The sequence below is a fragment of the Rhea pennata genome, chromosome Z (assembly GCF_028389875.1).
Source record: "Rhea pennata isolate bPtePen1 chromosome Z, bPtePen1.pri, whole genome shotgun sequence".
NCBI lineage: Eukaryota > Metazoa > Chordata > Aves > Rheiformes > Rheidae > Rhea > Rhea pennata.
This window is the reverse complement of record NC_084702.1, coordinates 14,558,052-14,585,769: the sequence shown is the minus strand read 5'-3', so window position 1 is coordinate 14,585,769 and position 27,718 is coordinate 14,558,052. Positions and strand designations below refer to the sequence as shown.

General features: G+C 40.7%; 1 protein-coding gene across 5 annotated transcripts in view; it reads right to left on the bottom strand.

The window, feature by feature from the left end:
* Positions 1–27,718, bottom strand: part of PALM2AKAP2 (PALM2 and AKAP2 fusion) — a 280,261-nt gene that overhangs the window by 101,129 nt on the left and 151,414 nt on the right. For 4 of the 5 annotated variants that reach the window (XM_062600649.1, XM_062600650.1, XM_062600651.1 and 1 more), the window contains one exon: positions 16,532–16,614. In XM_062600649.1, the coding sequence (XP_062456633.1) occupies positions 16,532–16,614 (83 nt within the window). Of the gene's footprint in view, positions 1–4,134; positions 4,228–16,531; positions 16,615–27,718 lie in introns of those variants that run through there. The other variant, XM_062600656.1, reaches the window with a different exon arrangement.

Here is a 27,718-nt window from a genome sequence, read left to right as displayed (position 1 = left end):
CACTACATAGAGATTTCTCTTTTTAGTCAATTAGATAAAATTGAAAAGAAAATTCCCAAATGAACAGAACACACGTTTTCATTATTCAATAGCAAGTCACAAGTTTTCCCAAGAGCTAAGGCAGATCTTTCAAAGCAACTTTTCTAACCCCCTGAAGAGGTATTTGCATGATTTGAAGGGAATTTGCTCTGTCTTAAGTGCATTATTGGTTTTCTCTCTTATTAATAAGGGACTAAAGACAATATTCTCTCTGTTAAACAATACCTAGGGAAAATTCTTATTTTTGCAGTGTTAAGCATATTAAGCAATGTAATGTTTCTCACATGATTACAGAGAACAGTGTTGTAAAGGCCCCGAGATACCATCTTAGTCACCCCTGAATTTTTGCAGTCAACCTTGATGGCTATAAGGACAGGGTACCTTTAAAGCCTTTAAAAAAATCATTCCAATCTGAGATATAGTAGATGATGTATTTCCTGAAAGCACCTTCAACTCTTCTTGGACCACAGAGGAGTTTACAGAACCAACACAGACTAGATATCTAATTTTTAGATGGTTGAGATGAAAATCGAACCAAGGATAGAGGAAAAATGAAAGGTTTACAGCCTCAGAAAAGACTTAACTGCAGAACTATTCTTTAGGTCCCCCTCTATCACAGTGTACTCTGAAGTATATTCTATAACAGGGGAACAATCCCAGGTGGGAGAGCACATATTTTCTAAAACTGCTTTCTATTTGCTCACTATGAGCTCTTTATAAAACTCTGAAATTTGCTCAAATGCATTTATTTTGCCACAGATAATTAGCAACTTATCCTTTGCAAGGATGGAATACATGACGTGGAATATTAATTTACAAGATGCAGCACAAAGTCAGGTGACATACACGTCCTTGGTTTAAAATTATTTCTGTAGACATAACTTACAGTGTGCAGATGCAGAACAAAAGTATCTACCATTTTGGCATACAACTAAACAGGAATTATGTAGATTAGAACTATAACTGCATTTGCTGGCATTCATTCAGTGCTGCTGTTATATTTCATAATTAAACTTAATTTTATAGAGCTGTGCTCTATGGTCTAGGTCAGTACTCAATTAAAGAACAGATCTCTACAGGACAAATCAATACGCAGATAAGTGTGCACATCATAAGCCAGTAGCCAACTTCTTCACTCACATAATGTGGTTACCAAGACTACCTATACCCACTTCACAGGTCTTGATCCTAACAGGCAGCAGTGCAGAGAGTGACTGGTCCACAATGAATTCCGAGCCCAGAACTTGGCGAAGGTGCGTTCGCTAACTTCTGGCATTTAAACAAACACAAAAAATCAAATGCCAATGGCCCAGCTTACAGACCACAGGAAGCTGCTGCCCTGTCAGCGCTGCCTGTGCCTTGTACCATAGCATTCATTCCAATGCAAGCAAGCAAGCCTTCACTAGCAAGGCTGAATAACACAGTAATGCACCCGTCTCACCTTAAACCAGTGAAGAAATTAGACTGAGATAAGCCCCAACCTGGGGAAATCAAAACTGGGCATCTGCTCAAATAAAAACTCAATGCACAGATACCTTTGCATGAGCTAAAGGAAACGAAGCACTTTTCTCAGAGATGGGAGAAGAACTAACACAATTTTGGAGAGTCCTGCACCTTTGTCCTAGGGTTTTTAATCCTGTCTGGGACCACAGAACCTGGGAAAACCCATCACATCCCTGCTCTGGTATGATAGCTGCTATCACACTTAAGGGGAAACAAACTTTGTTCCCTTTCAAAAAGGAGGGCAGTCCATAAAGGGTATTGTTATTGCTTAGAAATTGGACATAAGCAAAAAAATGTAGTATGTTGATGAGAGAAAACCACAGATGAATAGAAATAATGGGGCTAGTTCTAGATGTCTCATTATGCAGCTCTTCATGTCTTGCTGTAAACACAATATCAATAGAGCTCACTAAATCAGCAGGTGTTTCCAGTAGCAAAATCGAGTTCTACAGTTTAGATGAGTCAAATCAGGCACAAATTAGTTTATCCCATGATCAAAGTATACATTGAATCAGTCAGGATACGATCTCGTATTCTTCATCTAGGCAGAACTCTTGCTAAAGTCAACAGGAATTTTGAGTAACATAACAGAAGTTACACACAGATCTCTCAGGACTGAAGTTGCTTGTCCACTGAGAAGGAAAATAACCACGAGCTACCACAAAAGCTACTACTTAACAGCACTATTAAAAGACACCTATAAATATGGCTTAATTTGCTTAAGAGCTCACCTGGGACCTATAAAACCCTGGACAAGCTTTTGAAAATTAACATGAAAAACAACATGCCAGTTATCTAAAAACAGTATCTGTATGTAATATTTTAGTTTTGTGCAGAAATAATTTTGGCAGAGGCTATCAAAGGGAAGCAAATGGCCTGGCATTCAGTTACAAAATGAAAATAAACTGAATATAACTCACCCATTATTGACTTTACAGACATACTTCAATTTCAGTTCTAACTTTATTCTCTGTTTTGTGCAGTGACATAAAAACTGTGATCTAACAACACATGAAATAGCTTGCAATCCTTAGAAAAAAAGAAAGGCCGTGTATTACAACAAATACTGATGTATGTACCTTGACGGTTTCCTAAGGTTGGTCAGACCAGAAGATGTAATTATGAAAGTGAAATAAATCCCCATCACACAGAACACCTCTGCAAAACACTTACACAGCATGAATACCAATTGACATACCAGAGCTATGAGACAATGCTAGAATCAGTGGATATCATTACAATGCCGAACTGTTAATCACAGCTCAAAATAAAACGTGTTTATTTCTTTACTACGGTCACAACTGGGGGATCTATTCTACCTCTTTCAACATTAGGCAGGTACTTAACTGCCCTAACATATGTCTTCTGGGAGCCGATATGCAATTCATCTGAAGATAAAAAACAAAGTTCAATGTTATGACTGCTCTCTTATGGCTAATGATTAATGACATCAGGTGCTTAAACATTTGTATCCACAGTAGCTGGCCGCGTTAGTACTAATTTCAGTAACATTTTAGAAAGAGACACCAATGTTTGAGAAGTTAACACTGCAGTGCTCCTAAGTGGGAAAAAAATAAAAAAAATAAAAAAAATTGAAACTCATGCTCTGGAATGTCAGAGGGACCTAAAACCAGAAAGGCTTGGAACAAAGACGAGGGAAATTTTCATTTTAAAGGGGTAAGTCCAGGAAAAATTGAGATAGCAATGAAAAAAACATGCTGATTAAAAAATAATTGCGTCACAGGTTTCTCAGGACGAACCGAGCCCCTTGGCTGCCAGCTCCCCCCTCGGCCGCCCGCGGCCCTGCCCGCACCTCCGCGCCCGGTCCCCGACACGCGCCCGGTCCCCACGGCCCCGCCGCGGTCCCCACGGCTGCTCCGGGCCGCCCCGGGGCCCGGCGCCCCCCGCGGCATCGCCGCCTCGCGACGGGGGCCCACGGGGCGCGGGGGCGAGGGAAGGGCAGGTCTCGCCCGCCTGCCCTCCCTCACGCGTCCTTCCCCACGGGGTGCTAGCCGCCCTCCCTCCTCGCCTTCTCCTTTCTGCTCCCGGCATTTCTGTCTTCCCCCTCTGCATCTCCGTCTTCCCTCTTCGCCTTCTCCCTTCTCCTCCTCGCATTTCTATCTCCCCCCCCGGCCTTTCCTCTTCTCCTCCTTGAATTCCCATCTTCCCTCTTTGCATTGTCCCTTCTCCTCCTTGAATTCCTATCTTCCCTCCTTGCATTTTCCCTTCTCCTACTCGCATTTCTATCTTCCCTCCTTGCCTTTTCCGCTCCCCTCCTTGCATTTCCATCTCCCCTCCTTGCCTTCTCCGCTCGTCTTTTCATTTTCCCTTCCTCCTCCTGCTTTCTCCCCCTCGCCTTCCCCCCTCCGCTCCCCTCCTCGCATTTTCACCTTGCCTCCCCAGCCCGCCAGCAGCCCGCCGAGGGCGAGACAACTTCCAGGAGCCGCAGCCCCCGCCGCTTCCCTCCCTTCCCCTCCTCTCCCCTCCCCTCCGCCCGCGCGCACACACACGCGCGCACACACACGCGCGCACACATACACGCGCGCACACACACATGCGCGCACACACGCCGCGCCCCGCGCACGCAGGTACCTCTCCAAAGCGCGCCCGCTCCTCCGGCGCGCAGCGTGCGCCGCCAGCTCCGCGCGCAGCCCCGGCACGTCGGGTCCCCCTTTCCTCCTCCTCCTCCTCCTCCTCCTCCTCCTCCTCCCCTTTCTCCTCCCTGCCCGCCCCCTTCGCCGACGCGAGGAAGAGGGGGGCAAAGCCACAGCGCCCGCCCCTCCCCGCCCCGTCCGCCCCGTCCCGTCCCGCCGGTGCGCTGCGCCCTGCGCGGAGGCTCCGCGGGGCCCGGCGGGACGTGCCGCCCCCCCACAGCCCCCGGCGCGGTCGGGTTACCGCAGCCTGACTGCGAGCCCTCTCCTGTTACGGCCGGCCGGGCCGGGCTGCAGGTGCCGTCGGGGGGTGCCGAGCCCCGCCGAGGGGCCGTGGGCCGGCCGGGGCCGGGGCCTGCTCCCCGTCCCAGCGGGAGCATCCCCTGATGCTCGCCGCTCGCGGTCCTGGGGTTTCCTCAACTGGATGTCTTGGGCTTGGGGCCGGGGTTATGTTTTATTTATTTATTTATTTTGCCTGTGTGGTTTGGCTTTTTACTTTATTTATTTATTTATTTAAGCTGCAGGCTTGTTCAGTGTCCCCTTGAATCCATGTAAACTCGCAGTGTTCACAGTAGGCTTGGGCAAGGATTCCCACAGGTCTGCCACGGCTCGCGTGAAGAATCTCTGCCTTCTGTTTGCTCTGAATACTTCAACTTAATTATCCTCTCACCTCTTGTGCTGGAGCTAATGAGCAGCTCCCAGACATCCCTTCCTGTTGCTCATACTTTTGTAGACCTTTATTATAGTCCTTTTACGCCATTCCTTCTCCTGGCTGAAGATCTGTGGGGCTTGGTCCCCAAAACTATTACTATTCTATATACTGTTCCGTACCTGTGATCATCCTTGATGCCCTCTTGCCCTATTCAAACAGATCCTTTTCAACATGAAGAGGCATGCAGTATTGCCATGGGTTCACACAGTAGCAAAACAGTGTTTTCCTGTTAATCATTTTTTTAATGTTTTAGGAGGATTTTTGAGCATGGAGCTCATGTTTTTGTTGAACTATCATAACCCAGAGATTTTACTCCTGGACTGTAATGACCAGTTCAGAGCCCATCATTTTAGATGTGATTCAGGATTGCTTTCTTCATGTGTATCAAGTCACACTTATCTACATGGAATTTCATGTATTACCTAGGCAGCCTCATAATGTCCTTGTGTAGCTCTTTACAGTCTTTCTTCATATTACTAACTTGAGTAAATTAATAACATCAACAAACTTTGCCATTTAAATCCTCTCCCAGGACACATGCAAATACACTGAGCAGCAGAGGCCCCAGCACTGACCTTTGCAGAACACCATAATGACATCCCTGCATTGCAAGAACTGATCATTTATTTCTACACTTTCCTTTTTATATTTTAACTACTTATTCATGCCAGGACTTTTGCTCTTATGCTATTGCTGCTTAGTCTCCTTAAAAACCTTTGGTGATGCACATTGTCAAGGGCCTTTTAGAAATCCAGTCTGATATAGAAATTAGATCACCCTGGATAAGGATTTTTGTTGACCCTTTTAGAGATCTCCAAGAGGTTTGTTTAAGGCAGGGCTTCCCTTGATAGAAAGTATGTTGACTTTTCCCGGATCGATTGTATTAATCCAGGTGTCCTTTAATACTAACCCAATTATCATGTCTGTATTTGCACAGTACTGGCATGTGATTTAAAAGCTTCTAGTTCTCTGGAGCCTTTACTGGAGTTTGGTGTCACATTTACCACCCTTCAGTCTTCAGGTGCCACTGTTTAAAATGGGAAGTTACACACTACTGTTGATAATGCAGCTACCACATCCTTTGGTCAAGGGCACACATACATGGACATGTGCTACCTGGATGCAGTGACAGTGAAGTGCTAATAATAAAGCTAATGGTATAAGGAAATAGATGCATACACATATAATCTAGTGCTGTGAAAGTTAGCATAAAGCATACTGGTAATTAACTATATGTAGCCAAGACCTCTTACGGAATACATGTATTTTAAAATAGAGTATAATACAGAAAAAAACCCAGCAAGGTCTTTCTCCCTGGGAACAGATTCCCATCCTGTATGTCTGTAGCTACCTGCCTTCTCTCTTTCATACTTTGCTGTAAATTCTCCAGGTTGGGGATTGCCTTCTTTTGTGTGCATTTTAAACTTACTACTAGCACACTGGGGTGGGGGGCTAGGCACCCAGGAATGTTCCCAGGAATGTCTGCAGCTCAGTTACCCACTTGGAGGCAGGACTCCTGTCCTGCGTCCTGGGACACAGTGCAGCTGTGCAGACTGTGTGGGGTACCCCACCATCCACACCAGCTTATCTGTGGGGAAGGAGCAGGTACTAGAGGAAAGCTGCGCCCCTGCCACCTGCTTGAAACAGGGAGTGAATAGATGTGCATCCCTGCTCGCGCCCACCGCTGTGCCTCAAAGGTCTAGGCAACTCGCCTGCAGGTGTATGAGTACCTACTCCCACAGCAAGGTATTTAGTCCAAATGGCGATGTGCAGCTACTGAGGAAAGTGAGAAACAAGAGCACTGGCATTGCATCTTTGTTGGATATGTCACAGGTTCACAGGTCTGAGCACATCTATTGAGTTTTCAAAAACTGCAGCTGCCAGAAACCTGTTAAGCCAAGCTATGATGAGAAAGGGAGGGAGAAGGAGGAGGAAAGCAAATTTTAGTCTCTCTTAGTTGAAGACAACTTTAGCAGCATGAAAAAGAATCACCTTCAGGCTTTAGGAACATAATTAAAGTAAGTACAGTCCAGTTTCATTCTTTTTGAAGGTGTTAAGGTTTGGGGACTGGCAATACTGCACTATAGAGAAAAAATTCCGACATTCATAGTGGTCAAAGATGTTACACTGTCAAAGGGGGAACTTCAGAGCTCCTCTTTGTAAGTGCTTCCTGAGTTCCCACCCTCTGCCCCTTTCTTACAATGATTATTTCTTGCTCTCCTCCTGCTTACTGGCTTTGTATAGAATTAGGCTGAACTGTGTGACTGCAACCCTTATTTTGTTTTATTAGATAAAGCAATATCCAAAATGATATTGATAATATTTTAATTTTGATTTTTTTTGCCTTATAGGAAGGATGCATTTGTTTACATTTGACAGAGGAAGTCAAATGCTATTTCATCATGTATATTTTAATGAGTTTTGCCTTTTGATTCTAATTTGCATTTTTAACAGCTACAAAAGTAGAATAAAGTTATATTTTAAAGTTTTGTTTTAAAGATGTATTTTGTTAATGCCATCTGAATTGCTTACAACATTTCAGATAGCTTCAGGTAGAGGGAAGAAGGAATGAATCATTGCCAGAGTGCAGCCTTCCCTGATTTTGAAGTTAAATTATGTTTGCCTAACTAATGAATGACAAGATTCATTGATATTGTCCTGAAAACAAAGGTGAAAACAGGAATATGAAACTCAACTAGATTACCTCAATATTTATCGATAAGAATAGTTATTTTTAATAACAAAATGGTAGTTCCTTGTCTCTCATTTACTTTCAGGTTTGCTTTTTGTGCTCTGTGAACTGAAGAGGAACTGTCACCATCTAGATCACTGGCCAACTCCCAAGGTTGTGCTGAATGCGTAGGAAAATATGACTAGTATGGCTTCTGGGAAGAGCATGATGCTCTTGGGAAAGCTCAAGGAAGTGCTATGGAGTGTCTAAACTTTGACTTACATACTGTAGTCCTGTAAGAGGACTGCAAAACTTACAATGTTTTCTAGTCTGTGGCCAGAGCCACCTGCTCCCACTGTGGGGTGGAAAAGTCCCATATTGGTCCCACAGAAGTCAAATGCAACATTACTTTTAGTACTTGCGGTGGGGATGGCTGGACTCTGAGCGAGATGAGCTGAGTTAGACCATTTAGAGGAAGGTGACCCCTGAGGACCTGCTTTGGTTCCAGGTGCACTGGCCATTCATGGAAGTCAGTGGGAACTGCAGACGCTCACCATCTCTGACAACTGGGCCACATATTGATGTGAAACCTTGTTGTAGAAAAAGGTGCTGCTTCTACATTTTTTTTCCTCTGTCACAGAAACTGACCTAGTTTACAATCTGCCTCTACACAGATGTGTCCTCTTCAATGGGTACAAGAGGAATGTAGCCATCTCTGCAAAGGAGAAACAAAGAGTGCCTGGAGTTGGAAAGGGGAAAAGACACCAGGAGACTCAGGACTGGGAGCTAAAGAGAAGAAAATGATAAATACAGGTGTTTGGAAGAAAGGAGACAGAAATGGTGGGAAAAAGGGGTTTCTATGTCTGCTGCTGCTGCTTTATGCAGTAGACGGAGAGGTTATTCAGCCTCTGCTTTGGGACTTTGTCAGTATACCAGAGTCCAGTTTCAGTTAGGCAGATTTTCTATTCTTATGCATTGAGCCTTCAAATGGAGGATAAATCAGGTGGGATACCTCTTCTGATAAGGAAGAAATTCTTTCAGTGCTGCTGTTTTACAGCCTAGTAGGCTGTTCTTGTTCTCTCTGAACTCCCAATAAAGCTGAGAGGAGTGCAGAATAAAGAAAGAAGAGAAAATACTGTTATAATGATGCTGGAAATGGCAGGCATTTTTATAAAATTTACAGAATGAGATACAGTCCTGAAGGGTGATGCCTGATCTGATAGCCTCCACATTGAATTTCACTGAGTATGAAAAGTGAGATTTGCTTCAGATGCAGATTTTTAAGTATCTTAAATTAGCTGTCAGAATTGTTGAGATTAGATTCTCCTTCCGTTCCTTGTGGTTCTGGTTATTTCTCTGGCTGCAGAATAACATGCAGATAAGCTGAAGGAAGGAGTGCACTGTTTTGCAGTAATGTGTGTACGAGATGAAAATGGAACTTCTGTGTATTTTCCGTGCATTTCATAAAACTCTAATGAATGTACAGATCCATCAGTCAGCTAGCAGAAGAGCTGTGGGAAATGTGGAGGTCACATTCATAAATGCTTTATATTCAGCACAGGGAAGAAATGTTGAATATTACAGAGGCAGTGAGCTGCCAGTGGGGAACTGATGGGAGATTCCTGTCCCATTGCTGGTGCTGTTGGTGACCCATGAAGGGACTGAAGGCACGGCACTTTCCCTTATTTGTCTGTACATGCTGTGTGAATTTTAGGGCAGGGACGACCTCACAGAGCATAACGAGACCTTGGCCATGGTTAGGGAGCGTAAGTCCTAACATGCTATGGACCCAAAAGGTAAGCTCTAAAGATTTTTGGCTGACTAACAGGCTCATTTACACACATCTATTATGTGGTAAAATAGCTTGGCAAGATCTCCGTCGGCAGCTAGCTACATGAGTAATCCCATTGACTTGAATGTGACTCCTTGAGTGAGTAATGTTTTAGTATTGGCTCTATAAACTGTTTTAGTCATCATCAGCTTACAAATTACATGCATAGTCCTGCCAGCACTTACACATGGTAGTGCTTTTTACTGTGAGTGGTTCTGACAGAGGAGTTAAACCCTGTAGTGTCTGCATAATCTACACCCACGTGAAAAAGTTACTCTGTTCTGCAGTTGTAAAAGCTGCTAAGTTTCACTGGCAACATGCTTTCTTTAGCGCAGGGAACTGCCATTGTAGCTCGCCTTCACAAGAAAAACAAAAACAACAACAAAAAAAAAATACTCAGCACCTGTGATTTTGTAAGGAAGAAAGTTTTTTATTGCAGCTCAGCGGGATACTACTGCATAACTGACTCATGGCCCTTCCTTCTTGTGGAAAATGCAGTTGGTGTAAATCTGGAGCTGCAAGGTTTACTTTAAAGATAGTGTTTCTGCTTTGATTACTCCTGACTTACTTTAGCCCCTTTGTACTCTCTTCTCTAATAGCCTCAGCTTCTTTTCGCTACTGTGGGCTTTGTGTCTCTTTTCATCCTGTTCTTTTTTTCTAAGCACAGAAAAAATCCTATTCATTAGAATCGCCCTTTATTCAACAGATCATTCTTTCAAGTCTGCTTCATCAATAATATCAACATAAGGCAGTCTCAAAAGATGTCTTGCCCTTGTCCAGCTTGCCTGCCAGAACCTGAACATCCTTGGGGGGGCAGGGAATGTATCTCTATATATTTTATAAATTACCACATATGTAGAAAGAGTAATATAAATATGCAGCTACATCTTTCCACAGCATTACGTATTCAATATTTATATCAACTGCTGAGGCAAGATAATCACAGACTACAGTATTTCAAAAATTATGTACAGTTGCATATTGTTCCTCCAATTGAATAGACATAGCAAAAAAGATTTAAAGAGCAATTATTATTTGAGAAGTAGGGAACTTCTATAACTTTTCTGCACTGTGCTTGAAGAACATAGTCTAACAAAGAGCATTTGTTTGTAGACTAAAGAGCTTGATCCATAGCCCAAAGGAGGCTCTTCAAATGCGTTCAATGAGTTTTGGATTAAGTCCTTCCTGAGGAACAGATGCACAGTTTTATTCAGTACCATTAGAATACTAAAAAATGACAAGACAAAGAATAAAGTTGTCTACAGAAAATAAAGCAAAGTTGTCCTGCAGCAACTTAAATACATTAGGCTCTATAGTTGAAAGCTTGTTCTCTAGACTTACTGTTTGCATTGCCCATTTAAAAAACATACAGTGCAGAAGTGTTTAAGTTGCTACGCATAAACACCCAAACACAGTGTATTACACTGAGTATTCAAATGGGTCATAACAGTTACCACAAATTCCAATTATATCAAAAAAGATAATATGCTTTATAATATGTTTTAAGTATTCTTAAGAATAATGCCATTTAATTTTGACTGATTATTTTCAAAGTTCAAAATGTTCTCAGCTTTCCCAGATCACAAGCAGGTGCATCAAAAGAAACAGGCCTGCATCCTTAAGTCACATACATTTAAAACCCAGGCAAATCTAATATAATGTTTACATCAGTTTGAACATTAATTAAATGCAACAATGTAGATTTTGTCAGACCATCTTTTCCTGGATTGTTGCCTCAGGTGTGCTCTGACAATTGTGGAGAAAAATAATCATTCCCTTTTTGCTTTGACTCCTACATGGAGAACTATTTCAGCCTCTAGGAACTGAATTCTTCATTACTGAAAAGAAAAACAAAGCCCTCCTTCCATACATATAACTTTTCCAGCTGCTTGCTGCTGTAGTCTTACTGAGCCCTTCTCAAATTGTTTACCCCTTTTAATATGCTGAATTTTACACATTAAAGTAGAAATATTCAGCAGGTAAGCTGCCTTGTACAGACATTTTATCTCACCTTCCCTATATTCAAGGCTGGATGCTTGTTCCTTCCAGCTCTAGTGTGATGGTGTCACATGTCTCCAAACAGTATGTGCCATTTGCTTGCAGGACCACGAGTGGAAATCATCAAGTGAGAAAAACAAGCCTGAAGGTCCTTAGAAAATCAGAGGCAAGTGGATAATATTCAGAGAAGAAATCCTCTGTCTTATGACAAATAATGTTTTTTTCTCAAACAGCAGTATCACAGTTTCCTAAAGGTGTGTCACTTTTTCTTGAATTAGAAAGGGAGGAAGCCCAATGACTCTTGTGGCCAGGTGGAAGTGTTGGCTGTCCTTGCAGTAAGCTGAGGTCTTAGCTTCATGACATTTTCAGATTATCAGAAATGAAATCATGCAAAATGAAGCTGTGATGAGATAAGGCTAAAAGCTGATTGCTAATTAAAAAAATACGCAGCATTCTGTATGTAAATCCAGTTCTGCACTACCTAAGCGCTATGCATTTTAATGTCTAACTCAAATACTGTCTGAGCAGGCAATTTTATTTATCTTTGGATATAAAGCTAGATGGCACATTTTGCACAGGCTCCATAGCATGACAATCTTGTTACTTAGCTTTGACAGCTTCCATGCTGAGGCACATAAATGAAATTACAGTGACAGAGGTCGAACATAATGGCTCTGATAGTTTTGAACAACTGACAACACTTTGACTTCCCTGGCCAATGTTGCCTGCCTCAGTCATGATATGAAGACCTCTTGAGAGCAATCCGCAGGGAGCATAATTGCAAATGAACACTTAGCTATATGCTCTTACGTACAACCACATAACTGAGACAGATTCTCCTCTCCGTTACTTAGCCCAGATTCACTGATTTCAGCGTGAAATAAGTTACGGTAGGGGGACTGAGGGGAGAATGTGACCTGTGAAAAGCAGCAATTAGAACTGGCAGCAGCTGACTGCGGGAGGCTTTAGCCACAGAAGATAAATGATGTTGCTCCCTGAAAATCACTTGCACCTTGGTTTGACTATTTGCGGCATAAAGTTCTCTGAATTTCAGCTGCATTCCTCTGGCCTGGTGTGATGGCACAACATGTCCCCAACTGCTTGAAGGGAATATTATAAATTTCAAATGTCTTTTAAACTTTAAAAGACAAGCATGGATTTTCACTGTCTATCCTCACTAGCTTCACATATGTTTCTACTATATGTAGAAATTATATGTTTCTGCTATATGTATGTATATACTATGTAGAAAGAATAGCTCTCAGACCACTTTAAAGTGTTCCAGAGTGCTGAAAATATCAAAGCCTCTGTCCTTTTTTCTATAAATCTATAAAGTTTTTGGTCACAGTATATATTTGGTGTACTTGTGTACAGGGGTGTTTTGGATCTGTTTGGGTTTTTGTTTTTGAGCAGCTACACAGTGAGATGAATCTTTCTAGAGTTTACATAATTCACTTAAGTTCTTTGGTGGTAAAAAGTGATGAAAGAGCAAATTCGATTTCTGTATTTTTGATAAAACATTCCAGTAAGATAGCAAAATCCCTTTTACTGCAAGACAAACTCTTTCAACCTACTGCTCATGCTGTTAATGGTTTTGCTGAAATTAGGGGCTGTTCACCAAGATAATCTTCCAGCCTCCTGTAGAGCAGCATTGCAGAGACACCAAATGGTATATACATATGTCATCTTTCTTGTAACTAGTCAACAGTAATGATAGTGAAAAAATAAAGAAAAGCAGCTGCAGTTTATGCTACTCCCACACACATTCTCCTCTTTGAATTAGAGCTGCAAGAAAGGCTGAAATAATAGAGTACAGAGTATTCTGAAACTGCACTCCAAAAAAGAGCTGCAAGTATACAGGATGCGTCCTAAGCAGAACAATGAAGAACAAGCATTTTTCTATCTAGAAAAGAAGGAAGAAACCTAAAAAAACCTTCTAGAGATTGTTCCTAAACTTTGTCTTGATCATTTACAGGCCCAGCTGGGGAAATCCTGAACATACTATGAGTGGCATCTCTTTAGGAGGATCGTGTTTTTCCTATCTTGTCATAGAATCACAGAATGGGTAAGGTTGGAAGGGACCTCTGGAGATCATCTAGTCCAACCTCCCTGCTCAGCAGGGTCACCTAGAGCATGTCATGGAGAATATTGCTTTACTTCATGACGAGGATTGAGTGTTAAATCTGTTTATCTTTCCATACCCATAATCTGTACTCAGGGGTGATGACCATCATTACCCAACAGATATTTTTAAAGAGATTTCTACATTTTATTAAAACCTATGCAGTTATCATTTACTTACTTGAACCATGCAGTCTGGACTTAGGATAGCTTGTTACTCCTTGTTATTTGGTAAAGTTGAAGAGAAGTTAATGATGGCTCAGGTCTCCACTTATAATGAGTAGACTACTAAAAACAACACAGACATGCTGTTTTCTATCTGATGATTTCTGCTAACCTTCTGTTGATGTCACTAAAAAAATTGCAACTAGATCTGAATCTCTGAATCCAGATTTTTCAGAGTTAATCTAAAACTGATGCTCTTTTTATATGAAAAATAATACTATCCATTTGACTGTTCAGCAATAGAAGGGATAATTGCTTTGCCTTTTTTTCTTTTCTTTCTTTCTTTTTTTTTTTTCTTTTCTTTTTTTTTTTTTTTTTCTCTCAGTAAATTCTAGCTTAGAGGGAAATGTCTGTCCAGCTGCTTCATAGCTTCATATAGTCTTTGTGGAAGTATAAACCTGAAATATCAGGCTTCCCCATTCTGCTAAATGTTAGCAAGTTATCAATGAAAATTTCAGCGCTTCATCATTTACTATGAGCAAATTCATTTTCTTACCTGCTGGTAAGGATGCTCCTGTGTTCTTTATTGAGTTCTCTGTAATAACGTTTTGCTGATTCTGCTCATGCTGCATCAATGGTAACACTGAGTCAGCCTCCTTCTTACAAAATTCTGCCATTAAGCCTCTCCTTCACTGTGTCTGGGGGTCATTATTAAAAAGGGAGGCTTTTTTCTTTTAAAACCAAGGAGAAAACAATGCTAAATCAGATTTTGTTCTGGTGTTTTGTTACACTTCTAGATATTGAAAGTATTTTGGTATCGAAACCAAATTGCATTCTGTGGTCATCGAACATTTTTCCCTCTTTTTAAAATAATCACCTTAACTTAAGCCATAGAAAGTTGTGAGGGGAAGGTGACATAAACTCTAGCTCAGAGTTTGCCTAGCAGTGGTACAGGTCTTGCTTGTAGTATACAGGCTGCCACAAAAGAAAAAAATGTAACACTGAGCAGACCACTGATTGTAAGCACTGCAAAATGTCCCTAGGAAGCCCTACGCAAGTCCATATTCCAAGGTGGACTAATTTCAATTGGAATGATTTCAATAGCTGATTTAATCATACCATGAAAGCTTAATTATGACTTTTTGAAGTAGCAATTTTATCCTTACTTTTCCCATTTTTATTGTAAATTATTTGCCTAAAGAAAGCTTGGTTCTTAGTGACTGCTATCCCTGAAAGCATGTTGATTTGCCCCTGTATATAGACCTAACCTTAAATTCAGTAAGTTTTTTTTTTTGTTAGCCAACAGGATGAAATTCAATGCAATTTAGTCAATTCTAAATTTATAAGTACATTTATTCAGATTCATATTTGTTGTTTAATAGCAGATCCACCCCTAGCCCCCTTTTTAAACGAGATAGGCATCCTGTTCCTTTTAGGTTTAATTAGCACCGTAGAAACATAATTTTGGGAAAAAAAAAAAAGCTTTTAAATTCTCATTTAAATGGTGAATGAACTTCTTAGCAAATATGCTAAGAAAAATATAAGCAAAAGTTTTCAAAATATGTTTCCTATTTAGATTTTACTTATTATGCCTAAAAGTACTTACGGTTACTTTTTTTAGCTGATTATTCAGCATGACCTTTAAAATCTTAGCGCTAACTGATCTGAGCTTCTTACACACGGTTTTTACTCGTAAACCAGAAAAAGATAGTAATTTGCTACATTTTCATTTTTAAATGCTTCTCTGAATGAAAGAGTTAGTCCTGGGGCTAAATTTAACTAACTGAAGTTAAAGGAAAAATTCCTCTGCACTAATAGCAGAAATTTAAAACCTCTGTTTCAAAGTAATCAGTTACTGATCTGCCCCAGGTCGGAAACCTATGGAATGCTTGATCATTATTTTAAGTTAGAGAAATGTAAAAAATTTTAATAAATTTAAGCGTTAATATGGGCTCTGTATATCTGAGCTTGCATTTCAATTAAAAAAATCTAATTAAAGATAAAAAAGTTGGAGAGGTTTTTGTTTGTAAAAAGATTGTTTTGTGTCTTTATATGTAAGTGCTTCACACTCTGCAATACCAAAAGTCCCGAAGATAAAAGTCTTGCCCCTTTGAGAACTCACTTGGTGGATCATTCTTTCTCCTCACCCAACATCTTATTTACAAATCCACTTGCTGTTTTTAAACACATAGCCATCCATGACCATGCTGAGAGTAACACAGAAAAATGAATAGCTCATTCACACCCTTTTCAGCAAAACTGCAGGTTTCCACACTTAGCAGCAGCATTATGTGCCCTGCTCTGCTAGTATACCAGGTAAGGACAAGCTGTGTATTAATGCAGTTCTTAGACATGCACCCTCCCTAGGCTGAAGGGATGGTCCACATGCTGGTTTCCAATTCACTAGAGAAGCTGGGGACAGCAGGTGGTGTAGGTTGGCCCAAGAAGTACAGAAAGCTCGAAGGGAGACTTGGAGGAGACTGATGATGGGGAAGGATCACATATTGATTGTAGACAAGCTGACAAACAGCTGCCTGAACTATTAAACAAGACAGGAAGAGAGCAGGCACTTCTCTGAGATCTTCCAAGAGCTACACTTTCATTAAAAATCCTCCCTATTCCAATCATGACACCAGTTTTTGAAATATCAAAGGAAAGACACATCCGTCGTGAAGAGATGCAGATTACACTGATAGAACCTGCTGTGTAAAATATTCCCACCACAGTCTTCTCAAGGCTGAAAATGTGGGCACATCCCACAGGGTGCAGGTTGTCATAAAGCATCCAAACAAATACAAATCCTTAAATTTCTGACAAGCACAAGGTGAAAGAAAACTTACCTTTGCACTCTCCTCTGCTTGGGGACTTTCAGAGGGCCACTGTCCTCTCAGGTCTGTCAGCAAAATATCCATTTCCCTCTCACCTATAAAAGCAAAGACATTTTATTACCTATGTGAAAACACGCACTTCTGAGAGGTTGATTTGCTTTATTTGGATCCATTCCTATCAACGATGCTTTGTAGTCGGCTTGATATTTCATCAGCATTTTTAAAGAGCAGAAAGGGTACAAAAACAATGACTAAGAAATAAGTGTCTTAAGACAGCTGGAAAAGGCTTTGTGAGCCACGGAGAGTCAGCCACCACTGCAAGAAAACCCAGCAGGTGTTTAATAGGTTGACACAGGATACAGCAGATAGAGACAGGCGCAGGACGAAAGTATTTGATTTCGGTGCAGCCGACGTGGAAGCTGACGCTGGCAGGCTGCAGACGAGAGGAAGGTGGGTGCAGCCTGGCTTCAGGGCTGGTCCTGGCGGCAGCAGTGCTGCTGGACAAAGTCAGGCCTGACTCTTACCCCCAGAGCCCTAGAGGCACGTGACTGAAAATCTTTTGCTTGATTGCTTTTGGATTTGCTGTAACAATGTCCATAACCACAATGAATAAGAGTGGATTAAAACCAGATTAAATCAGATAATGTTTACTAAACTTTGAAATGAAGTTTTAAGGGTTACAGAGTCTTCTCTGCACAGGATAAGAATGTATAAGGATTTATGCATCACCTCTAGCTGCACTATGCCCTCTCTTGCTACTTCAGTGTGATCTTGGACATGTAAAAGTCACTACTTTTTATGCATATTCCTCAGCTGTGCTACCATTAGCTACCCCAAACAATCTGTCCATTAGAGATGCCCTTCCATTTTATTGCTCCAGGCAGAGCGTCACTTTCTATCAGCACTAGTCTGTGTTGTAGTCTATTTACGGAAATACGGATATGGTAGCTACAGTTCGGTGTCCTTCTAATCTTGTTGTCCAGTGGGTCTTTTGTTTTTTTTTTTAACAGCCACAAAGAGATATCTTTTATTGTGAGAAAAGACTGCCGAGAGGGTCAGTGCAGTTTGTGTGACGGAATCTTGTAGATGCTTTTAAATTTTTTTCTGGAGGTTCTGGGAACACCAAGCCCCCTCTCTTCCCACATGCTGACCTAGACCTAGAACATCCACATAGTCTGCAGAGCCAGCAGATAGCCCACAACCAAGCTGAAGATTGTATTTAAACCTGTGGAAGTGTGAAATAACCAGACTGGGAACTTCCTTTCTTGTGCAGAAGTCCACAAAGCCAATCCTATGACATTATCACGTGTTTTCTTAACACTCATCTCTGTTTTGATGTCATCAGACCATTGCTGCTTTGGAAGTGATGCAGAAGGATGCACCTAGTTTATTCTGCATTGAATTCTTTTTTTTCTGATGGTTTTTCTTTCCTTCCTGCTCACTTTGCTAGTCTCATTCATATCAAGCAGATAATCTGAGGACAAAGGATCTTCTCTTTTTTAATTATTCTGTAGAGCATTTTAACCTGCTGCGGCTCTAATTCTCTATGATACCTGCACACTCTCCTACCATATAAGTGCAAATCTAAATTAGAGCTTTTCTTGCTGTTTTACTAAAGAATCCCTTCAGTAAAGATCTCTTCATCAAAGATCCCTGTGCATCCTACTCTGTTTACCCCTCCCAAGCCTTCAACATTTGGTTCTTGTGTGGATGCCCCTATGGGTATGTTTGCATTAGCAAGCAACACAGTGCAGAGACGTGGAACACAAAATTAGAGCAGTTTGTGATGAAATTTGTGGATCTACACAGTAAGTATTTCAGGGTTTTATGTCAGACTGTCTCATTCCTTGGGCCATACATTACCATAATATCAGGACAAATCCTTGATCTGGATATTTATGTTTCCACTAGCATTTGGAGAATATTTGATGTATTTTGTTTTGTCCAGGAGGATTCTTGCCTGTGACTCCACAGTATCACAGTATGTGACTCCCCACTCACAGTGCGAATCACATCACATCTGAAGCAGCCAGAATGCTGATGTGAACAAAGCCCATACTCACAAAGAAAGGGCATTCTAGGATTTTAATTGGAGATGTAGGTAATTTTATACCTGTACTAAGACTGACATTCTGCATAGCTTTGGATAGGCACTGAAAGTGAGTTAAATTGTCTATCTTTGAGAGATATTCCCCATTGAAGTTGCAATATATTAAAGATAATAAAGAGAACATTACAGTGGTAATACATATACATATTTACCTAGAAAAAGTCATCTAAGTCTAAGGCTTAGAAATTAGATGTGTGAGGAAGAGTATAGATTCCTCCATATTTCACAGATTCATGAATACTGTGAGTTCCTGTTGACTATTTTTCTGCTTCCTCTATTTGGTGACAGGCCATGTCTGCTACAACATAGACCTATGACTTGATCTGTGTGATGGGATAGGGCAACTTTACAGTTACCCTGTGGTTAAAGAAAAATTCCAAGTATGTTCATATCCATGGACATAAATTGGTCATACCAGTCCATGCTACCATTAGCACTGCTGAAGTTTTACATCTCTCGTTTATCTGTACAGCAGTGATGAGGTAGCTCAACCTGAACAGCTGCAGGGCAGCTCCATCAGCACTATTTGGACTCAGTGGCTTTTCATCCATCTCCACGCTTGAGAGCTCCACTTCTGCACAGGACTGTGCTGACTTTTTTGTTTCCTTTTATTTGCTGTTGATTTCAGCTGTGAATAGGGTTTGATAGATGACAGGTGCTCAACAATAGAAAGGCAGGACAATACAACCAGAATGAAGTTGAACTGAAAGACTCCTTCCTTAAGAGAAGTGTCCGTATGAACTTGGGAGAGAAATAAAAGTGCTGCTAATTCAAAGGAATTTTGGCTGTCATCTAGCCAGAGTAAACCAGAAGATAAAACAACATATATTATCAAAAAAGGAGGATGATGTTTAAAAGAAAGAGGCAGATGCCCAGTTTCTGGTGGTGTAGCTGTCAGTAAAAATACAAAATATAGATGAAAAACAGAGGCATTACGGAGGGATCTAAGAAAACCATTGCACATACCTACTCTTTGCTCTTAACAAGCAAGGAAGGTTTTAGCAGCTAGTTCCTAAAGCACAATTCTCCATGCCCTGTGACAGTGGGGATGCAACTCTCTGTTGGCTAGCTGTGGGTGTCAGGCAGCATGCTCATCTCTAGAGTGCTTACTTAGTCTCTTTGCCTGCCAAACCCTTTAGGTTTCTGCTCTACTTCTGCAGGGCCTGAAGAAGGAAAGGAAACTTTAAGATGCAATTTAACTGCTACAGCACATGAACTTCCTAAAGGGGCCACCTCTCCTCTAGAAAATACTTGAGTTCACAGTTGGAAAAAAACAAAAAACATAAAAACCCCACAGATTTGTTCTCTTAATTTTGCTGAAATTTTAAGAAGAGTGTGCTCCATGCTTTCAGAATATCTGTTCCGTTGCTGAATGATTAAGCTACTAGAAAAAAAATTGGAGCTCCTGCTCCATACAACAGCTAGCTCAGCAGTAGGCTGAATCCATATAGAAGCTGTCAGCCTGCATTTGATTGAAGAAGCCAAATGCAAGGTGCAAGGCATAAAGAGACAGGCTGCAGCATAAGAGGAGTTGAATCAAGGAGCACTTTTAGGTGGAAGCATTGTCTCCTCAAAGGCAAAGCTAGATAAAGCAGTTGTGAGTATTCATCAGGAAGGCTCCTGCAGTGATTGAATCACACTAAATCAAGCCTGCTTCATTTCTTGCATGGTAGTCATTTATACCTGCTAAGAAATGTTAAGGCATAGTCAAATGTTCACTTGAAAAACAGCTGTAGAAGTTTAAGATGTATTATCCTCTTCAGCTGAGACATGTTAAGGGTGAGAGCACTTTTTGTCCCCTTCAGAGCCAGGTTACATTACACGTATTTGCCAAGAGGACATGTTACTACTCCCAGTCTGGCTTTCTCAGTCTCCTGATCTGCCAACTGGTCCATTGTTTGCTGGGGTGGGTCCTGCCTTGTTCAGACTGGAATGAAACAGGCCAGCTCTAACCATATAAATTGAGGATCTTTGCTTACCTGGCCCATTCAGTCTTATGCAGGGTAAAGGGGGAGTTCATCTGAACAACAGTTTTCACTTTCTTTGAGCCACAGGGATTCTCAGTTTGCTTTCTTTCAGCTAGTTATGACTTCGGTCATTAAAAACTAAAATCAAACTATGCCTTCATGCTGCTTTCTTGGCAGTGGCCAGTGGAGCCAGCACACAGGTTTATAAAGGTTTATTCCAAGGTTTATAAAGCAGAGAGATCTTCCAGCAAGCATGCTGACATGTTTATTTATTGAACTACTAAATGGCTTGGCTGTTCACAGATTTCTAGATTGGGAGAGGTTGCATGCGAACAAGAAGACAAAGATGTAACTCAAGTGGCAAAGAAAACTGTCCATTTATCTGTCTTTTGCACCTACTTTTCTTAAATGTACCTTATGCTTAGGAATTGCATCTTGTTATATTTTGTAACAATAGGAAGGAAGTTTTCTCACCCTTTAGCAGTGCCCTTAAGGGATCACCCCTAAGTGTTAAGAAAATACTTCAGTACAAATTTCCACAGTCTTCAGTCTTAGCGTAACTATTACTGAGATTGCTGTAGAAGCCATTTCTCCTGTAATAGTAATTGTCTTAAGATCACCAGCTCATTTCACCTGTTTTCCTGCATCTGACAGGGTATTATTCACTGAGGTGACTGCAGAATTTATAGAGCTAATAGCCTGATTCTCTTCATCTGATTCACTTATTTTTCTTCTTCTTCTTCTTCTTTTTCTTTTTCTTTTTCTTCTTCTTTTTTTTTTTTTTTTTTTTTCTTTTTTCCAAATTTCAAAGTGATGTGTTTTGCACCTGCATTGGGGGGCAGGTTTAGATCAGTTGGTTGGAGAATGGTGCTATTAATGCCAAGCTCAGAGGTTCAATCACCATACGGGCTATGCTGAGGGTTGGACTAGATGATCTCTAGAGGTCCCTTCCAACCTTACCATTCTATGATTCTGTAATCTGAATAAGACGAGAATGTCCCTACTAGGACTAGTAGTAGACAGTAGGAAGGAAAGCCGCATGTACTTATGCCCTGTCAAAAAAGATCCTTAGCTGCCTCAGTCTGTGAGGGATGCTGACTGGGTTGTGGCCATGCCAGAAGCACTGCTAAGAGTCAGTGTTAAAAGCTCAGTCTCCAAAGTTCAGAGCAATGTTCTGGTTGCAGATACAGTCTAGCCTCGTTAGGGAAATTCCTAAGCAGACTTATATTCATGCTTGCAGATGAAACAGTTAAAACTATTATAGATATTCATCACTGAGATAGATTAGCTCTCTTCAGCTCAGTCAAGCTTTCAGGAATGGTTTAAACTTGCCCAGGCTAGCAATATTCTGGTATGGCTTAATAACGCCTCAGTTATATAGAGAAGTGAGGGCAACTTGGGAGAGCAGCTACATCTTAACCTGTTCCCTACAAGATCATGCAGCTCCTTTCTCAAACTTTGTTCCTTATTTGTGCTAACCAGGAATTTCTACCTAATAAGATTGTTTGCAGTGGTCAACAGCGATGAAACCACTGCTAGCATGAACTGACTGAAGTGCTGCAGATTCCACTTGTGCTTGTGTTTTCTCACAGGTTTAATTCTATGGGTAACCCCTTCTGAATAGTTCACAGGAATGGCATAGATGAGCTCCATCTGTACTACAGAATCTACCACTGCAACTGTGAAGCAAACACAAAGGTCTCAGAGCCATAATCTATGTATTTTTGGAGATGAAACCTTAAGTACAGATCAGCCCTAGGCTGAAGCCCTTCAAAGAGACTGAGATTGCAATGTTGCTCAGAAAATTGCTTCCAGTCTCAAAACTTTCTCTGAAAGTGAGCAACTTATGATGAAATTGTGAGAGAAACACTGAAACTATCAGAGAGGGGAAAAAAAAAAAAAAAAAAAAAAAAAAAAAAAAACCTGCAGGAAATAAATGAAAACTTTGACACAAATGAGAAGGTACGATAAAGGGAAAAACTACGGATATATTTTCTGTAGCTCACAATAACATGCCTCAGAGTACAGCAGGCATACATCTTTTCATGTGAAAACTGCCAGGTAAGAAGTGTGAAGTCCTGCCATTAAAAGAGCGGATATTGCAGCTTGCCTAAAGTTAGTTCTTGTATGTGGCAGCAGCACAGCAAAACAGTGAATTCATTGTCTCATCCAAGAGGTTGAAAATAGCACAGAACAGTATAAAGGGGTGGAAGCACAAACAACTCATGTCAATTCTTTTTAGTCATGATATCTTAAGCTCTACTGCAGAAAGGAATTGCATTCAAGCAAACTTCTAGCACAACTGATGTAATGAAAACAGCAAGAGCAAATGAACTGGGAAGGTAATGTGTTACTGACAGCCATGTTCTACTAGGATAAGCAAAAGCCATCAGTTACACAAATAGTGCTGAAACTGCAGATCTGTAAGGCAATGAGGGAGACAAATTGTATATGGTGCTCATTTTACTGGATCTGCCTAAGGTATTTCTTGTCCCTGAGAAATGCATATATGTGAATATCATAGGACAAAGATGAGCTTCTTAACTCCCCTGCTGAGCCAACAGAGAGGACTGCAAGATCTGCATCAATTTGCCTCACTGCCAAAGAGGACGGTTATCAACAATCTTCATCATCACATCATGCTAACCTGACTTCCCACAGTGAAGCAGATGAAGCATAACCCCTTCTGTTACCTAGAATTAGACCAGTAGCTATATGTACTAACATTTGGAAGGTTACATGCAGATCCAGGAGATGCTATGGATGTATCCCCATCAGTCAAAAGTAGTATGTATCCAGTCAAACCTAATTCCCTGTCTGGTGACTTTTATCAACAAGTAGGACATCTCCAAGTAGTGGACACTACCTCTGAAATAAAAGGCTGTGCAATTACAGTGCAGCTGGTGGGGAGAAGAGAGGAGGAAAGTAACCCCCTAAAGAGTCTTTAGATGACCCTTCCAATGACACTTTCTGCTTTTGTGTGTAGGGAGCAACCAGTTTGGCTCAAAAGGGTAAATGCTTACATGTGTCAGATTGTGTTACTGTGGAGGAGCAGGGAGAACTGCGCCCTGCTGACATTCAGCTGCAAATAATAGAGTGCATGTATAAGGACCTATCACTCCCAATTTTCCTCTCGCACCTTGTGAAATCTTTCAGCAGTGGCATGCTGGATCTGGTCTGCATTTGGAGGTCTGTCAAAAATGGCAGATTCACTGAAAACATGGGAGAAATTATTGAACTACAGACACACTAGCTGAATACAATTCAAAGGAACAGGAGCTTTTCAACAGACTTCAATGGATTTAGAAATAAAATATAGTATATTCTGAGATGTCTTCTTTCACTCTGCTGAAAAAGCAGGTTAGCAAGATTTTTGCAGTTAACTCAGGAGTTAAAAAAGTGAAATGAGGGGGTTTACAGCACCAGCACTTGAAGGAATATTTCATTTCTTGACAGCACAATGGCAAGACACCCAAGTTAGACCAAGAGTTGGCCCATCTGCCTGACCGTAGTCATTCAGAGACAAATTGCAATGAAACAGACAAGTCTTCAAAGAAGCCTCCCTGAGCCAATTCCTTGCACAAACTACCTGTATGGGACCTAACTTTTTCTTCAGTTTTGTGCTAAATTCTGCAGACTTTTGAATGAAGATTGTACTGTCAGCTGCTTTAAAGAAATGTGCAATTTTTCTGTCAGACAACTTTGCATCAACACTTCGTTTGTAAAGCTGAAACTGCCAGTTTTGCTTGACAGAAGATGGAATTAATTAATGCCTTGTCATTATCTTCTTCTGTTGTGGTGAAGAAAGATGTGCACTCATCACTGAGATTGGCAGTTACAAATACTGCAGGTTAAAAAAGGTTGTTTTTCCTTGCACTGTTTTCTTATTTATATACTGGTGCCAGCTTGAAAGGACACATCTCAACCTTGTATTTATACCAGACACATGTTGGTGTAACTCTTGTAAATTCTACATCAGCAGCTTCCTTGGACAGCTGTAAGGTGCAGAAGAACCTGCGTTAGCATGGCGTGAACCATATTACTTCTAGAAAGCTAGGTAATCCAGCAGAATGGACCCTTTCAGGCAAGATATTGGGTTCTCCAAGGGTTAAAGGTAGATCTGCTATATGTGAGAAGAGACCCAGAGAACCCAACAGGATTAGTAATGTTATAGTCAAGTTAAAATTACTGCTCAGTACAAAGCTGACATAATTTGGCTTTTAACAGAAGAGTATCAGAAATAAGATCCAGATGTTAAGGACAAGGACACCTGTCTACATCTAAACTTAGCTGTGCTGCGTAGTGATCACTTTCACTCATTTCAGAGGGAGTACTTACAGAGTAAATTACTGTTCAATTAGAGAAGATGCATCAGGCTCTGGCCTCTGTGAATAAGCCTAACAGTTTTAGAAAATGACATATAATTAGGAAAAACTATAATGTTGCAGTTTGCTTCCAAAGTACTATTTGTTTTCCCAAAAAAGCAAACCACTAGCCAGAAATAATATCCAGATATGGCATACCCTCCATGGTTATGCACATATTACTTCTTCCAAAATTAAAATAGGTAGCAAAATGTTTCATTTTCCAGCCACAGTTTTCGAAAGACGACTAACTTGCTGGTGCAAAACTCCAGTGGTGTTCCTTAACCAGGCCATATGCTTGGAAAAATTACAGTACGGAATTGCTTGGCTCTGTAATAAAGAAATAAGGTGCTTCAAAAGCAAAAAGAAAGAAGGTGAATAAATTATGATATTGTTGTCATGTTATTGGGCCGCATGTTGCACCTGAAAGATGTAGCATTTAAGGAAAGGTCACAGTTAGTAGGTGACATTAAATGATACCTCACCAGCCACTTTCCAGCCAATATCTAGTGCATTATATATATATAAGAAGTTCTTTTTCTTGAACATTTTTTTGAGCCCTACTGCACAGAGATGGGTGAACTGATTGTAATCATCCAGGCTGTTCTGCACTTTTAGGACCCATCTAAAGGTGGTAACCTGTAACATAAAACCTTGATTCTTCTTGGCAACCCCAGCAGGCCTCTATGTCAATAAAAATAACCACAGGTTGAAAAGGAGCTCTCACTTTGCCCTCTTAAATGAACACAAGTGAGTCATGGATTCCCAAGGAAATTGAACCATGAATTTGTCCTCTCACAGCTCTTCAATGTCACAACACACGCTCCTTAAAACATACCCTGCTGATACAATGCAAACATCCTGACACTTGTGTCTGTGGTATGCAAAACATGGGTTTTAAAGGGTATAAAAAGCACTTGTGACACGATCCAAAGTCCGTAAGAAAATGCTGGTTGTCTTCTGCAGACTTGTGGAATTTATCACCTCATTTCTGCTTGTTCTCCTTCAGCTGCTTATCTGTTCCATGATGAGCATTGTCTAAAATTGAAATTTAAAGACATTCCTGTGTCAGCAAATGTCTTTAAGCAGTCGCATTCCCTAGTACTTCAAAGAACAACTAAGGCTGATGCTTAGCCCTTGGCTGAATGCTTGAATGCTTTCATTCAAGTTTTGAAGATTCATGATTTTAGCCTAAGCACCTTCATTACCTGCTGGGACAGAATTGAACTGTAAGGGCAGACACAAGATGTGATAAGTTTTCCTGCCTGATGATCCAGTTGACTTTGTGTCAGTTGCAGCCAATGTGAAAGCCAACACATGGATATTATATATAACTTGGGATTTTTGGCAAAACTTGAAGCCTGAGGCTAGCTGGAGGCATGTTAAAGTCATGGCAGGCAAAACTAAGCTCCTTTATTAAAGTTATAGTAAAAATATAGCTTCTGAAGGGTGTGTGCATTTTTCTACACTTGATCTATTTATTTGGTTCTCCTCACTTCTTCCCAAAGGAATAAGCATGAGCAAGGAGCTTTTTTGCTTCAATAAAGTGCTTTCATAAGGGAATTAGTTATCCTTAGCAGAAAAGGTGATGTAGGTACCAGAAAACCTATAAACTTTTTTTTTCTTCAACTCTCATCTTGACAATAAACCCATAAAACCAGTGGAACAGAGCATGAAGGGAGAATAAAATTACATCAGGGTTTAAATTAACTTTCATATTACCTACAGCTCAAGTACTTATTACTTCTGTGCCAAAGTTATTACTTGCTTGTGGAAGATTTTAAACCGTAACATTTTAAAGAGGCAGCCTTTAAAAAAAAGAAGAAGAAGCAAAGGCTAGGAAATTTGAAAAAGTTTAAGTTTAAGCCTCCAAATGTCAGGCTGTTCATTCAAACCTCTCTTGCTTGCAAAAATAAGCTTGAAATCTAGCAAGAGGAGTTTCTTGTGAAAATTCTTATATAGCATAATTCAGCAGGTGCTAGAAAGCCTCTTTTTTGGAAAGAAACACTACGCTTTCATGTCAAGTCCTGCTGAAACATGAAATTGTGGAGACGTAATGAAAAGATGAGAGTTTTTTTTTTTTTCCTTTAAATGACAACTAAACCACTTGATCCTCAGCAGCTCTCAATTCATGGACAGTTCAATTCGAGTTTAAATCAAGTTCACAGCTTTTTTTTCCTTTATTCAGGCTACTCAAATATTCTGTTCACAGCATACACCTAGTGATAGATAAAAATAACTGTCATGCTGAATTTACTTTAACTATTCAAGCAGATTGTTTGGATTTTCCAGATTTCTTTTCTGAGAATAGCAATGAGTCTCCCCATAGCTTGGGTGTAGACTATTTCTAAGAACATAAGAAATGCCCCATTGGATCAGAGCAATTGTCTTTGACAGTGCAGTAAGAGATTTTGTTTAAAGAAAACACCTAAACCTGGCTAGTATTTGCAGATCCTCCCTTGCACTCCCTTCAGCATCTGAAATCACAGATTAGGGATGTCACTGGATACATCTCTGCTTTGCCCTTTTAATGTGTTTTCTGAATCAGTTGCTCATCAATCTGCCTAACAGAGAGGCATTTATCTATATATACATTTTTTTTTTTTCTGAATAACACCACCATCAGTTATGTGGTACGTGAACTACTATGTTTGAAACTCCTAGTCTGGGAATGTCTCATGAGGACAGACAGTGAAATCACATATTGCTACAAGTCATGATTTCCTAAAGGGCTTAGTAGTTGTGAATATCTGAGAAA